Genomic DNA, 14,915 nt, shown 5'->3' with positions numbered 1-14,915 from the left:
CTTTTTTCCAAAATGTGACTTCATTCCTCATTAAATACTGAGAAATGAATGACAATTGTAGGAAAAAATTCAAAGTACTGGTGTGTATGAGGTAGATTAGGAAAGTCCCTCCCTTCCACCACTGAGTCTCACTTTCCCAAGAGAAACACTAATTTGTTTGTTTACTTTTGTCCCATTATTAGTTATATTCTTCCTATCATAAGGAAGATCAAAAGCTGGAGGACATCTATTACAGATGAAAAATATTGCCTGTGCGAACTTCTAATGCACAAATGGCCAGGACTATCAGAGCCAAAAGTAAAATGTCTGATTTTGAAAATAAATCCAATAAAGTTTTGTGTCAGGTGCCTTGCTAAATACTAGAAAAGGTATCTTAAAAGATACGCAGTGATTAGAGAAAATCATCCTGTAATAATTTTGAAAGAAATAATATGATTAAACATTTTATTTTTATAATACAGATATGTTTTATAAATTAATCACATAATTTTATTTTATTGACAATATCACTAAATTACAATACTGTAGAAATATACATTTGATAAAATTTAAAAATTTCCCTCTAACTAGACTTACATTTCGTGAGTCAACAGCTGCATACATAATATCCATCCATCCCTTAAATGTGGCCTGTAAGAAAAGTCATATCATTTTCTTTTTTCCCAAAATTATAATTTTAGAAAATCAATTGAATAGGAATAATTGATCAAGGTTCTACTTGATCTATATTCAAATATAGGTATATAAATAAGCTTGAAATTAATATTTACTTTTTGGGCAATGTTTTATGATATGCATTGAAAATACTTCATCTTTTTTATTACATCTTTATATGCATATTTAATATTTATAATTAAATAATGATCTACTGTAACAATATGCTATTATAAAAACACTATCAGCAATCTTTGACAATGATGTGGTTATATAAAATATATCATGAAATTTGAAGAAAGGATTTCTTGTATATAGTATCAGCATGAGACAAGTTCAAAAGTATGCTGCATTATTTATCTTAAATGCTTTCTTTACTTATTCTTTTCCAAATGATTATTACCAATCACCAATCATGACAGCTTAATTCTTGAAAATCTTAATATTATTGAACATACTGTTTTGACATGATTACTCTATAAGAGGCAGCAGTTTCCTAATCTGAAAGCAATATATTCAACTGTATTTACATTGTTAAATATTTACTTTCTGCTACGTGTACATAGTGATCTTGAAAACAAAAGTCTTATACATTTTGTTTTTTTAGTTTCTTAGTGCGGCAGACTCTGCCCCTTTCCTGACTATTTTTATAGTATTGAGGATTATGTAGGCGGATTGTGTCCAGGAGCTAGTGGGTATGAAATACTGCAGTCAGTTGAACAGCTGAATGAATTATTATGAGTGCATAGCAGACAGAATAGTCTTAATTGGAAGGTTTTCATTTGTAAGGGAGCAATTTTTCTATCCAAAAGTGTCTCTTTCTCTCTCTCTGCCTCCGCACATACACACCTTTTCAACCTCGCTTGGGGCCACCACTTCTTTCCTCAGGGTAGGAAGGGAGGAAAATGAGTGCCAAGATAAAACTCCCAGAAACAACGGACTTTGTGCTATGCTACCAAATGCATAGTTGGGGAGACAATAAAGTTTGTGGAGTCATCATGTTTGCAACATGGTGCAGAAAAGGTAGTTCACGGTGAGGAAGAATTTAGGTAGATGGGCCTAAGGAAGAATTTGCAAACACTAAGGGAGAAGAATTTTATTATTGTATAATATTATATCATTTTACATAGTTTTGCTGAATCTATATAGAGTTCCTAAAAAGTATATGCATTTGTGTTTTAATTGCTTTTCAAAAACATATTCATTTTTAATTGACAAATTAAAAATGATTATATTTATGTTGTACATAATGATGTTTTCAAATATATGCATATTGTGGAATGGCTAACTCAAGCTAAGCAACATGTATATCACTTTACATACATATTTTTTGTGATGAGAAAACATAATATCTACTCTCTCAGATATTTTCAAGTATATAATACATTATTATTAACTATAGTCACAATGTTGTACAATAGCTCTGCACAATGTATTCCTCCTGAGGAACTGAATTTTGTATCCTTTGACCAACATCTCCCATCATTCCCCACCTCCAGCCCCTGGTGATTGTCTTTCTGCTTTCTGCTTCTATGAGTTTGATTTTTTTAAGATTTCATATATAAGTGACATCATGTGCTATTTATCTTTCTGTGCCTGGCTTATTTCACTTAATATAATGTCCTCCAGGTGAATCCATGTTGTATAAAAGAACAAGATCCCTTTCTTCTTTTAAGGTTAAATAGTATTTCATTGTATATGTCTATAGTATGTGTGTGTGTCACATACACACACACACACACACACACACACACACATACACATATAATCCGATAAATTTTTAAATGATTTTACCAATCATCAGTCATGAGGGCTTATTCTTGAAAACCTTTTTAATGTTGTTGAATATGCTATTTTGAGGCAATTACTGTATAAAAAGAAGCAGTTTCCTAATCTAAAAACAAATACATTCAAGTACATTTACTTTTTGAAATACGTTTTCTGTTATGTGGACATAGTAATCTTGAAAACAAAAATCTTGTATATTTTCTCAGTTTCTTAGTGCCATAGGCTCTTCCTCTTCCCTGACTACTTCTGTATACACACATACATATAGACATACATGATATGTGTGTGTATCTATATCTAGATATACATATATAAAGTGTATGTCTGTATGTGTGTATATAGAACAATGTAAACATTTTATATATAGATATATATATATACATATTTACACACAATTTTCTTTATCCATTTATCTGTTGATGGACAATCAGTTTTTTTTCCATATTTTGGCTACTGTGAATACTGCTGCAGTGAACATGAGAGTGCAGACATCTCTTTGACATGCTGATTTCAATTCTTTTGGATGTATACCCAGTAATGGGAATGCTAGATCATATGGTAGTTCTATTTTTAGTTTTTTGAGGAACCTCCATACTGTTATCCATAAAGGCTATACAAATTTGTACTCCTGCCAACAATGTACAAGTGTTCCCTTTTCTTCACGTTCTTGCCAACATGTTTTGTCATTTACCTGTTTGATCACAGCCATTCTAACAGGTGTAAGGTAAATACCTCATGACAAGGAAGAAGAACTTTAGACTCATTTTAATTACACATCACAAAAAATAATAAAGTGGTTACTTACTACTTGAAGTAGAGACAGATATCCAAGTCCCACGTTATCAAAGTTTACTTTCACATTTTTCCACCTGGCAGTTTGATTGCTTTCAATGAGAGCTTTGCACTCACTGTAGTTGTTGACCACGCTTACATCAAACATCTCTCCAGTGGTGTAGTTAATACAATGGTAAAACTTGCCAGCAAAGAGATTCACTCCCATTATACTGAATATGAGCCAAAAGATCAGACAAACTAGAAGTACATTCATGATAGATGGAATGGCTCCTAAAAGAGCATTTACAACAACCTGGCACAGAATGAGAAGGAACAATAAATGAAAAGCCAACAACAAATATTTGCTTATTTTTAAATGGTATTAAAAAACAGCCAAATGATTAAAAAATACATCTTTCAAAGTTGAATATTGGTTAGAAACTAGACTCTGGTAGCCTCAACTAAGAATTTTAAAATTATAATTCAGAAGAGTATAAAACAAATTTTATACTGGAGAATGTTTTCTCAAGAGGTAATAATATACATGTAGCAAATTACTCAAAGGATGGAACTAACACTAAATGCCAAAAACAATTAAGAGTACAAATAGTGACATGAACATAGAAGTGAACATCGCTTTAAAAAATCATACAAGCCATACAATTTGCTATCCAAAATTTGACAGTAAAAGAGAACACTTGGGATCGAATTCCACATAGAAAATATAAAAAGTATTCTGGTACTGAAAGTTTGATACCTTTGTTTATTAAGCCTTCTACTGCAAAAACTGTCATTTCAAATTGGTAAAATAAGAATTTAACAACTAATAACTCTTTTCTATGTAAACATGCGTATACAGGCACACACATCTACACACACCATTCATCTTTTGTTGTGTTTGTAAAATGCAGATGAAATCTAAATAACTACTTGCAAATATCACAAAAAGTATCATTTTCTAAAAATTCCCTTTGAACCAGCTAAAACCACTGAGACAGGGCATCATCATTTTTTTGGTGGTGAGGGTATGTGGTCTCAGGTTTTGTGCCTCAGGAAATAACAAATGTCAGCACAAACTCCTCTGTTCTTTTGTACCACTCTTCTAAATGAGCGTTAGATTTCCAATTGACCTACTTTTTAGCCATCTCAGCCTGTGTTTAAGAACTAAAAGGCCTGATTCAAACATCAAAAGTCTCAAAGTGTATCCTAATGGAGCCGTGAAAAAATTATGAGTAATGATTTGGTAGGTTTAAACTACAGTGAGTAGGATTTCCTGCACATTTACAAATGGAGTGAACATAAATAATCTTGATTCAAATCAGCAGCATAACTATAGAGATTTTCCACCAAGTGAAAATCTAGCTAATTAGAAACAGTCCTTCTGGCATTATACTCTGTGAGTGACTCAAACAGTGCCAAGTATTATGGGCATCTGCTAAATATTATTTTTGATTGATTATGTCAGTATGAATGTGTAAGGCACAAATTCTCCATAAATTTGACATTTCTATGGTACAAAGTGTCAGTCTGCTCTCAATAATAATTTTGACAAATTCTAAGGCATTCAGTCTTACCCTCATTCCTTCAAACCGTGACAAGGCTCTCAGTGGCCTCAGAGCTCTTAGTGTTCTGAGGGATTTGATGGCACCAAGTTCTGAGTAACCCAAGGCATTTGCAGTTAAGCTAACCAATGAGACCTATACAGAAAAAGCAACACAATTTTCTTATTTATACACAAAAATGTCTACACAGTTCAACCTTGCTTTATGTAATGAATCAGTAATTCTCAAACTTTTCATGAGTTTCTAAATCACCCAGGAGTCTTGTTAAAAACACCAATAGCAGAATCTGTTTAGTAAGTTTAGGAGAGGCCTAAGAATTTGCATTTCTACAGGTTACTAGGGTGAGGCTAATGATCCTAGTCTGTGAACGCTTATTAAAAAAGAAGTCCTTTTTTATAATGTGTGTGTGTGTGTGTTTTTTTTTTTTTTTTTTTTTTTTTTTTTTTTTTTTTTTTTTTTTTTTTTTTTTTTTTTTTTTTTTTTTTTTTTTTATTTAATAGGAAAAAAGTCTTTTTAAAAAATTTAGTAAAAAAAAAAAAAAGAAGGGGAGAGAGAAATGTGATCTCCCTCTACATATCTGTAAAACTTATTTCTGTGTCATTTCTAATCATACTGAGCAGTCCCGAAAGAGAAAGTAACATTTGGCACACAAGTAAACTATACAAAGCACTGGCGAATATGAACATGGATACATTTAAAAAGGTCTAGGCCTCTGAAAAGCAGCTCTGACTTTTTGTAAATTTCAGCATGAAGGGTATAATATCATTAATTAGGTCAGACAAAATTAGTGAATAAAAAAGTTGAGATTTTATTATAACAAATTAGAAAATTCAATGTTTTCTTTAGTTATTCATACAGATAATTAATGTAGCTGATAAAAGTTTTAAAGTCTTAACTTAAAAGGAAAAGAAAAACTGTCATGGGTACATACATGTGTCCAATTTCCTTTGAATACATATAGAAAAATATTAAAACAATACAAGCTAAGTAAAGATATTTTGTTCTAAAGTACAATTGAATTTCAAAGGCAGATAAATAAAAATAAATAATTTAAGAGGATGTTAATATATATTTGAAAAATATAATTTTTAAGGAAAATAAGCACATAGTTGTTATAAAAAAAACAACTTATTCAAAATAATTTTGCACATGCAATTTTAAAGTGAAGCCTCTTGAATACAGAAAAAAATGGGCTATAAAATTTTGTCTTACATCGTTCATACAGTTCCCTTAAAATCCAAACTCTTAGGCTTTGTAAGTCCCCTCTTCACAGATAATTGAAAAATACTTCCTGAATTATCATTACTTGTGAAGCTTTTCTGTATTTAAGACATAAGGACCTGTAGTACTTTACCTTCTCTGAAGACAGAACCAAAAAGAGATGAGCATAAGTTAAAGGATAAAAGATAAAAGTTAGACATAGGAAAATATTCTGAATGGGGTAGTATTGACTGGGTTATTAAAAGAGGTTGTAAAATGTTCAATTTTATGTGACCTGTGTAGCTAAATGTGAAAAAGCAGATAAATGTATGCCTTCTCTTTCTAGGGCATTGCAGCAATCTCCTCATTGGTGTTTTGATCTCTAAATAATCCTCTTTTTATTGTTCACACCTCCACCTAACTTCTCTCCCTAAAAGAACAAGCCTGGGTCTTGTCACTTCCTATATGTAATTCTTCAATAGCTTCCTCTATTAAATCCTAAGTCTAAATTTCTTTGGATGGCATGTCAGGTTCTTCAAACTCTTCTCAAAGTTATCTTTCTTATCTTATCATCCCATCACAAAGGCTTGCCTCACCCTATCTACTTGTTTCTGCAACCCACCCTGCATGTCATGTGCCAATGTTTTAAGGAATCAGTGTTCCTCCCTCAGCTGTGCCTGCTGGTATTCTCATCTTTCAAGTTCCAGCTCACATTCCACTTCTTTCTTGAAGCCTTTTCACCTGCCTCAAGTAAAGAGGTGGAACTTCTAACGCAGGCATCAATTTACTGTCTACACATCTGTCCTCACTTTTAAACTGTAAGCTTCTGCAGGACTAGAACAATGACTTATTTATATTTGTATGTTTCATAATGAAATAGATGAGTAATAAGCTTATTTGACTTAAAGCAAAGTATTTAACAGTTTAATATACTATCATAACAGTTTTCTTAAATCTAAAAAGGTAAATATCAGAGTACTTTGGGTAATATGATCATTAGGTGCAGGACAACTAGATTTCTCTTAAGAGTTTATATTCAAGTGGTGTTGACTTCATACTTTTATCTTTAAATAGACATATTAAATATCAGACTTTTTTATAGATTTGCCAACCTATTATAAGCACTTACAGAAAATAGAGGAAAAAATAGTATCATGCATAATCCCATTATACAAATAAAAAAAATTGTTATAGTTTTGGTAACTTTTCTATTGTTTGTAATGTCCAGACACATGTAGTTTTAAATATTATTTATTTTCTTCCTTTATTTCCAGAAGACTGTTAATGTAATTCTGCATGTAACATTTGTATGTTATATTTAATAGTAGATTTGCCTTATATTCAATTATTTAAAAACCCTCTTATATTTTGATATGCTATCTTATTTTATTTCAACACCAATGTACTTAAATAAAACTTTTGAATACTTGGTCAATAGCCAATTTGTTTCTACTATCATATAAATCAAGCGGTGTCTCTTGCTTTTTGAGCTTTCAAATTTCTTTGTAATTAATGATCCATCTGTGTACCCTAAATTTCTTAATAGACTCTAGTGATGACAAAGATACAGATGTCCAAGGTGCCTGTGAAAAATTTAAATACAGTTATTTTGTGAAATGTGAGAGTGCAAAAAGCAAAATTTCTAAATTCATATTTTATTTGGCATAACTTGAGATTTCAAAATTAATTTGAAACTAAATGAATTAGTATAGTATGATGGCATTTGACTTTCATCAATGAATATATGTGTATTTAAATTGGCAAATAATGTTTTGGGGCATCCTCTCACTGTGAAACGAGAAACACAGTTTACATTTGGAATGACACAGTGTTACTGAGTGCCTACTCTGGTCAGGCACCATTGCTGGACCTAGTACCCATATGCCAACAAATGAAACAGCAAAGTGCAGCATACTCACATCAACAATCAGGAAGTCGAGCCAGCACCAGGCATTGGTAAAATACACTTGAAAACCATATGCAACCCACTTTAGCAGCATTTCCAGGATGAATATGTAAGTGAAAACCTTGTCAGCATATTCTAACATGGTCTTAATGGTTTTTCGCTGCTCAATGTATATATCTTCAAAGGCCTGTAAGTCAAAAAATTCTATTAAATTTTATGATCAGAAACAGTCTCTAATTGATGTCTTCCTAAAAAAGGAAATGATGCAAGCTCTTGTCAGGGGCCTAAGGCTTCAAGATTTAATGTTTGCGTGGCTGAATTTTACTTTATCATTATCTGATCATAACTGACTATTGACTGGGCATTTCAGTCAACAAAGGGTTTCAGTAATTTTTAAATTTTGGTCTCAGTGTATGTAACCCCAAAGAGCTTAAAATTTTTGAGAGACTGCTAGCTGCTTCTCTCTAGATCAGGAGGCAGCTGAACATCTGGGAATAGATTGGCCTCCTTCAGTGCAGGCTCAATGGAATGTACCCTCTAGTAATGCAGTTATAAAGCAGGGAGGTCCCTCAAGTATGGAAAAGGAAAGGATTGTCATCTCTCACTTTCTCATCATCTCTCTCTCTCTCTCTGTGTGTGTGTGTGTGTGTGTGTGTGTGTGTGTCTGTATGTGTATGTGTGTAGGAGGGTGTACGTTTGGAAATTCCCTTTGACAAAATTTTGCAGAGCCCTTGAGAAAGGCTGGGGAACTCATTTGCAGGAACTCCGGAGGCTTCTGTAATGAAAATAATACTTATCTAACTTAATCTTCTTATTGGAAAAATTATCAGGAAAACCTGGCAGCCTGGATTAAAGACAAAGGAACATTTTCTGTTTTAGATAACAGGAATCAAGGCTTGTAACCAGAGCTCCATACAAAGACCTAAGGGTTTCTGCACTCTGCTTACAGCTGAAGCTGTAAACCCCTCAGGAGCCAGTCACTGTGCCAGCATGTTTATGCAATTTGGTGAGAAATGACTGGGTGTAACTGAGAACAAAAAGCTCCCACAGCAAAGATACTAGTCACCGATGAGACTTCATAGTTCTCTCTTTACTTGGCTTTACAAAGCATGACTGGCAAGGCACAGTGGCTCACACCTGTAGTTCCAGCACTTTGAGAGCCCAGGTGTACAGATCTCTTGAGGCCAGGAGTTCAAGACCAGCCTGGCCAACATGGCAAAACCCAGTCTCTACTAAAAATACAAAAATTAGCCAGATGTGATGGCTCACACCTGTAACCCCAGCTACCTGGGAGGTTAAGGCGATAGAATGGGGTGAACCCAAGAGGTGGAGGTGAGTTGAGATAATGCCACTGTACTCCAGCCTGGGCTATAGCAAGACGCTGTCTCAAAAAAAAAAAAAAAAAAAAAAAAAAAAAAAAAAAAAAAAAAAAAAAAAAAAAAAAAAAAAAAAAAAAAAAGAAAAGAAAATAAAGCATGGCTGATCCTCTTTAAACTGAATATATGGCAGGATACAGAATTTGGCTTAAAGGCCTCCACATCCAGTGCAGTAATTCTCCTAATGAAATCAACTCACTGAACACTCCAGTGATTAATGAAATTGAAACAGTAAAAGGAATGCAACCACATTTGTATCACCAATTAAGAAAACAGGCCATATCATTTTAATCAATATTTTGATCCAATTGATCATTTATTTGAATGAAATCAGACACAAGTTTGTAAAGCCATCACTTTTCTGCTAGTCAGCAATTAAGTTAGTCTTATCATTCACTGTGGTTGGAAGAGTGAATCAGTGTGAAGAAGACAAAGGAGTTCCCTGCAGCATGGAGTTTATTTTAAGCAGTTCTGACAGAAATGGGAGGCAGAGAAACTCTGGGCAGAAGAGGGCTGTACCTGGTGAGGGCCCCACCTTCAATCCTGGAACTGTCGCCCAAAGTGAGAAGATACATCCCTGTTTTCCCAATCAAATGTTGCCTTTTCCAAAACCACTCATGGTGTACCCTGCCCCCCATCCTTTATAAACCGTATATAACCCCAGAACTCAACTGGCAGACAGGAGGAGCAGCTGGACATCAGAGACTTGAGTTGGACATCAGAGAAAAGGGGCTGGGCATCAGAGGGACAGCTTGGTGGCATGGCTTTGGAGGAGTCTAGCTGGGGATGGCCAGACTCCAGGGAAAGACTACCTTCCTGTTCCCCCCCTTTCAGCTCCCCTTTCCTCTGTGATCCACTTTCACTGGCAATAAAATCTCCCACATTTACCATCTTCAAGTCCTTCATGAAACCTCATTCCTCCTGGATGCCGGACAAATAACCTGGGCATCACGAATGTAGGTACAAAGGCTGTCGCACTGACCCTCCACTGAACTGTTAACACTTAAGCCATCCACGGATGGCAAAGCTACAAGGGCACTGTAACACTTCCTCTGGGGTTTCAAGGATTGAGGGCACCCTCCCCTAGATGCTGCCACGGGGTGGGTATGGACTTCACTCTTGCCAGTGCCCAAAAGTGCTCACACTGGTTCCTGCACCCACTCACCTACGCTCCACCTCCTGTGAGAGGTGAAGCAGGGAGTGAGTGGAGTTTACTCCTGCCGGTGCCCACACACCCAAGCTCCTCCACAAAGGGGTCAGGGAAATATTGTGCTTAGTTTGATACTTAACTGATAATCTTACATCATATCTGCATAGACAGTCTTAATAAGAACTGCCTCCGATGACTAAAAGTTGGAAAGATCCTTATTTAAACATTTCAAGAAACCATAATGATCTGAATTTGGTTCTACCTGAGGGCTACTCCAGAATAATAAAATTTGCTGTTCACTGAGCCTCTCATACTGTGCTAAACACATCACATGTATTTCTTCTCATTCTTACAAACACCTTAATTTAAAAGTGGGCAATATGAGTTGATTGAAGGGAAAGGGAAAAGATTTCAGGTGAAAGGTGAAGGAGTGGATCATGCATTACTTACCAGAGCCCCACTGCTCAGCAGAATCATAAAGACAATGAAGGTTTCGAACCAATTGTGCTCCACTATCTTATAGCATGTTTTCCTCAAATTCCACCAGAGTTTCCCTTTGCCTTCTTCTATGCTTATCTGACAACACTTGAACTTCCGTACACAGTCTAAAATACACATGAAAAAAATAAAGAACAAAATTAGTCTTTGATTAGGTATATTTGTGTTGGTGGGAGATTCATCTACATTATTGCCTGATAATACATTGCAAATAACTTTAATTTTTAAGATAGCTTCCACTTGCAGAAGCGATCTTAAAATCATCTATATGGCTTCTTAATCATTTGTTTAATAAATATTTATTTTTATGTTTACAGCACTACTATAATGGATTACATTGCATTTTAAAACACAATATATATATAAAAAATAGAAGAACCAAAAGGAAAATAAACTTACCAAAAGTTGATATTCCCATCCTGTCCTTATCCTATGAGTGTAATTCCACTCTATATGAACATTTTATATATTTGAGTTATGATTAGTTCATGGTTTTGTTTTGTTTTTTTGTTTTGTTTTGTTTTGTTTTGTTTTGTTTTGTTTTGTTTTGTTTTGAGGGAGAGTCTCATTCTGTCATCCGGGCTGAAGTGCAATGGCATAATCTCGGCTCACTACAGCCTCCATCTCCTGGGTTCAAGCAAATTGCCTGCCTCAACCTCCCAAGTAGCTGCGATTACAGGTTTATGCCACTATGCCCGGCCAATTTTTATATTTTTAATAGAGATGGGGGGTCTCACCATGTTGGCCCAGGTGGTCTTGAGCTCCTGACCTCAAGTGATCCGCCTGCCTCGGCCTCCCAGAGTCCCAAAGTGCAGGGATTACAGGCATGAGCCACTGTGCCCAGCCCTATTCCACTACTATTGAATACTTAGTTTGCTTTAAATCTGGTCATTATCAATAATAATCTAATAAACACCTTTGTATAAATTGTGGATTGCTAGATCAAAGGCTTTTCAACGAATACTTACTGAGTATGTGCTATTGTCAAAAAATTGCATAGAACAAATTATAATACTATAACATGTAAAACATAGCCTTGCTCTCAAAGAATGTACATTTTAAGTTGGGGCAATTTGTCTACAATTCTATAGTTACCAAAAGAAACAAATATCATAAAACAAAGTACTATGAGAGTTTTTTGGTAAACTTTAATTTCTGAGCTTTATGGAGGAAATAAATTTGGGACTAGATCTTGAGGATATATAAGAGCCATATGTATAAAGTGTAGCTGTAAGAATGGAGAAACAACGATACAAGTAAAACGTAGTGACAAGAAATCCTGTGAGTTGCACAGAAGGAAATAGGAGTCAAAACTAGAAAAGTAGCTTAAGACCCACGGTTTTAAGTGGTTTGATACACAGCATTGCTATTACAATATATAACTGATCCATACCTCAAATAACACAATTTTAGCTTTCTTTAGAAAAATCTTTTTGCAATTATTCCAGTGACATGTTGCCCCATATCATATAACCAATAGTATATTTTGGCATTTTTATTATCTTTGTTCAGAAATAATAAAAAATATTTGATCTTGACTGAAACAGGAGCTGTTATTTAAGGACAGATTTAAACGTACACTTATCAATTAGTACCCATTATAATATCATAAAACAGTACATGATAAATTATTTCTCTCACATCCTTATTTATTTAATTTTTAAACCTAAAGAGAGATGTGTGTGATTTGGCTTTCTCTCCTGTAAGATATTTTAAAAGGCCACAGAAAAGTCAGTTAGTAATATTTCTTAGAGTTGAAAAGGATCCATAAACGTGAAAGTATCTAATTACATAAATTAAACTTTGCCTTTCAAAAATTTGCATTTGTTTTCAAACAGCAAATGCAAAAGAACAAATAAATGAACAGTCCTTGGATAGGGAAAGATGATTACAAGATAGGTAGATAGATAGATAGATAGATAGATAGATAGATAGATAATAGAGATAGATGGTAGACAGATGAACAGACATTTAAATAAATAGGAAAAAATGGATAGATGAGATGATACAAAAGACCACATACATCATTGTTTTGCTTACCTTCTGTAAAGCAGGCTTCAGGTTCAAGGGATTCCTCAGGTTCAGCCTCAGGCTGTTCTCCCTCAGCGGGAGCTCCTATGTCAACGGTACTGCCTTCAGATGAACTAGTTGCATTTAGCTTCTGAAAATCAGTTCCACAAAAAGCATTTAATTATTTTCTTTAATCCAAAAGTAAAAGTTAATTAGGTGTGCCTCCCCCACCCCTGTCTTCTGTATGCATTTTCTTGATCTGTAATTTAAGAATAACTTAAACATAATGCCAATCCGCTTTGGTAAAGGTCGGGGGGTCACAAGATTAGATACAACACAATAGTATTTTTTTTTTCTTTAAAATATGGAGCTAACAATGGAAATAAGTTTTGTTTGAGTCCACATATAGAGATTCTGAAAGAAAATCCTGCAGAAAGCTTATGTAAGCTGTCAGAGTCATATAATCATCTGTGATCTTGCTTTTGTACATTACTTTGCAAATGGATTGCAAATAGTTTGTTTTATTCTAAAATTGTGACCCAACCAATGAAAGCTGCACAAGTGTATTTTCATGTCAAATACAGAAAAGATTTGATCGAATGCACATAAACAGCAACAATCTAAATTTATCCACTTTTCATTGACATGAAAACATATACCACTGATTGTTAATAAATATATTCTATAATTTCCTAATTCCGAAAGGAGCAGCACATTGTTAGCTATATAGCAAGAGCTGATATTTTGCATTCTCTTTGGCCAATGCACTCCTATGTTTCATTGTGCATTTGGAAACTACTTGTTACTCTGGCACTCTTACCTGCCCTGTTAGTACAGGCAGAAATGAATATTTAGTTGTTCTTTTGTTTTCCTTTAGGTTGAATCAAATATCACCAAAAGAAAAATATAAAAGTTGTTTTATATATTGAAAGGCAATAAACGTTAGCCAGGTAGGTCCATTCTTGGGATCAGCATGCATGAAAGGATCCCAGTCTTTAACCTGGTCTTAAAATGCTGCAGCCAGCAATGATGCAGGGCCAGGTGTGAGTGCCACACAGGAATCAGAGTAGTTTGGGCCACAGCATTCTCGGACCTGTTACAATGTTATTACCATTAATGCATAACATTAGGAATGGTTGAGCTAGTAAGAGCTACTTTATAAAAAGGATGAGGTAAGCACATGATAAAATGCACACTGAAATATGTTAAACTAGAATAAAATGGATGCTGTAGTCAGTACTGGAAATGTTATATTTATATTTGGGCTAAGGATTATGTGGATTTTCTCTAGAAAGATGGTTTATTTTATGAAAATAATTTTCTCATATAAAATATTTCTTTAGCATATTGATGCTGATGACTTAAAAAAGTGATGTATGATATAAATGAGATTAAAAATGCTTTTGTCTCATGTAGTTTAACAATGCCAGTGACAGAGACATAAGTACTAGATACTTCTGCCTGCTTTGAATTAGTTTGAGGATGATTTTTTAATTTGTCCAAAAAAGTTAAATCAATGATTATATATTATAAGGTGCTTGAAGGTTGTTGATTTCTTTTTATTTATTTATTTATTAGGTATATCAAATTACTAGAAAAACAACTTCAGTATCTTTGCCATTAAAATTTGAATATATTTGTTCTCAAATGAAACATTGCATGTTTTTTTTAATTTTCTATCCTTTGGGTTGTATTATTTCTAAGTATAACTGTTTCTATATACGTAATTTACTAAAAAAAAGTCTTCTCGTTTTAATATATCTAGTTCACGTAAAGCTGTTATGCTATTAGAGACCTGATAATACTGATCCTATCACTTGCAGCATGTTGGAAAATAATATAGATAATCAGAAAAACGGAAGCTTAGTCACATCTGATGGAAGTATAGACGATCCGCATTAAGAAATGAAAAATATTCCTTTTAAGAATAAGGTCCACATTGTAAACACAGAACGGGGTAAGATTTGGAGGATGACCCCAAGTGAAAAATGAGGATC

General features: G+C 34.1%; 1 protein-coding gene across 3 annotated transcripts in view; it reads right to left on the bottom strand.

Annotated features, from left to right (window-relative positions):
- The window catches only part of LOC108317622 (sodium channel protein type 2 subunit alpha), a 153,098-nt gene that overhangs the window by 14,488 nt on the left and 123,695 nt on the right, over positions 1-14,915 (bottom strand). For all 3 annotated transcript variants that reach the window (XM_017548248.2, XM_037745754.1, XM_017548255.2), the window contains exons 18-23: positions 12,949-13,069; positions 10,861-11,015; positions 7,898-8,071; positions 4,791-4,913; positions 3,248-3,529; positions 577-630 (exon numbers count right to left, since the gene is read on the bottom strand). In XM_017548248.2, coding sequence (XP_017403737.1) covers positions 577-630; positions 3,248-3,529; positions 4,791-4,913; positions 7,898-8,071; positions 10,861-11,015; positions 12,949-13,069 — 909 coding nt within the window. The remainder of the gene's footprint in view (positions 1-576; positions 631-3,247; positions 3,530-4,790; positions 4,914-7,897; positions 8,072-10,860; positions 11,016-12,948; positions 13,070-14,915) is intronic.

Source organism: Cebus imitator, unplaced genomic scaffold (assembly GCF_001604975.1).
Source record: "Cebus imitator isolate Cc_AM_T3 unplaced genomic scaffold, Cebus_imitator-1.0 Scaffold10, whole genome shotgun sequence".
NCBI lineage: Eukaryota > Metazoa > Chordata > Mammalia > Primates > Cebidae > Cebus > Cebus imitator.
The sequence above is the reverse complement of the archived record's forward strand: the minus strand, read 5'-3'. Positions and strand labels throughout refer to the sequence as shown.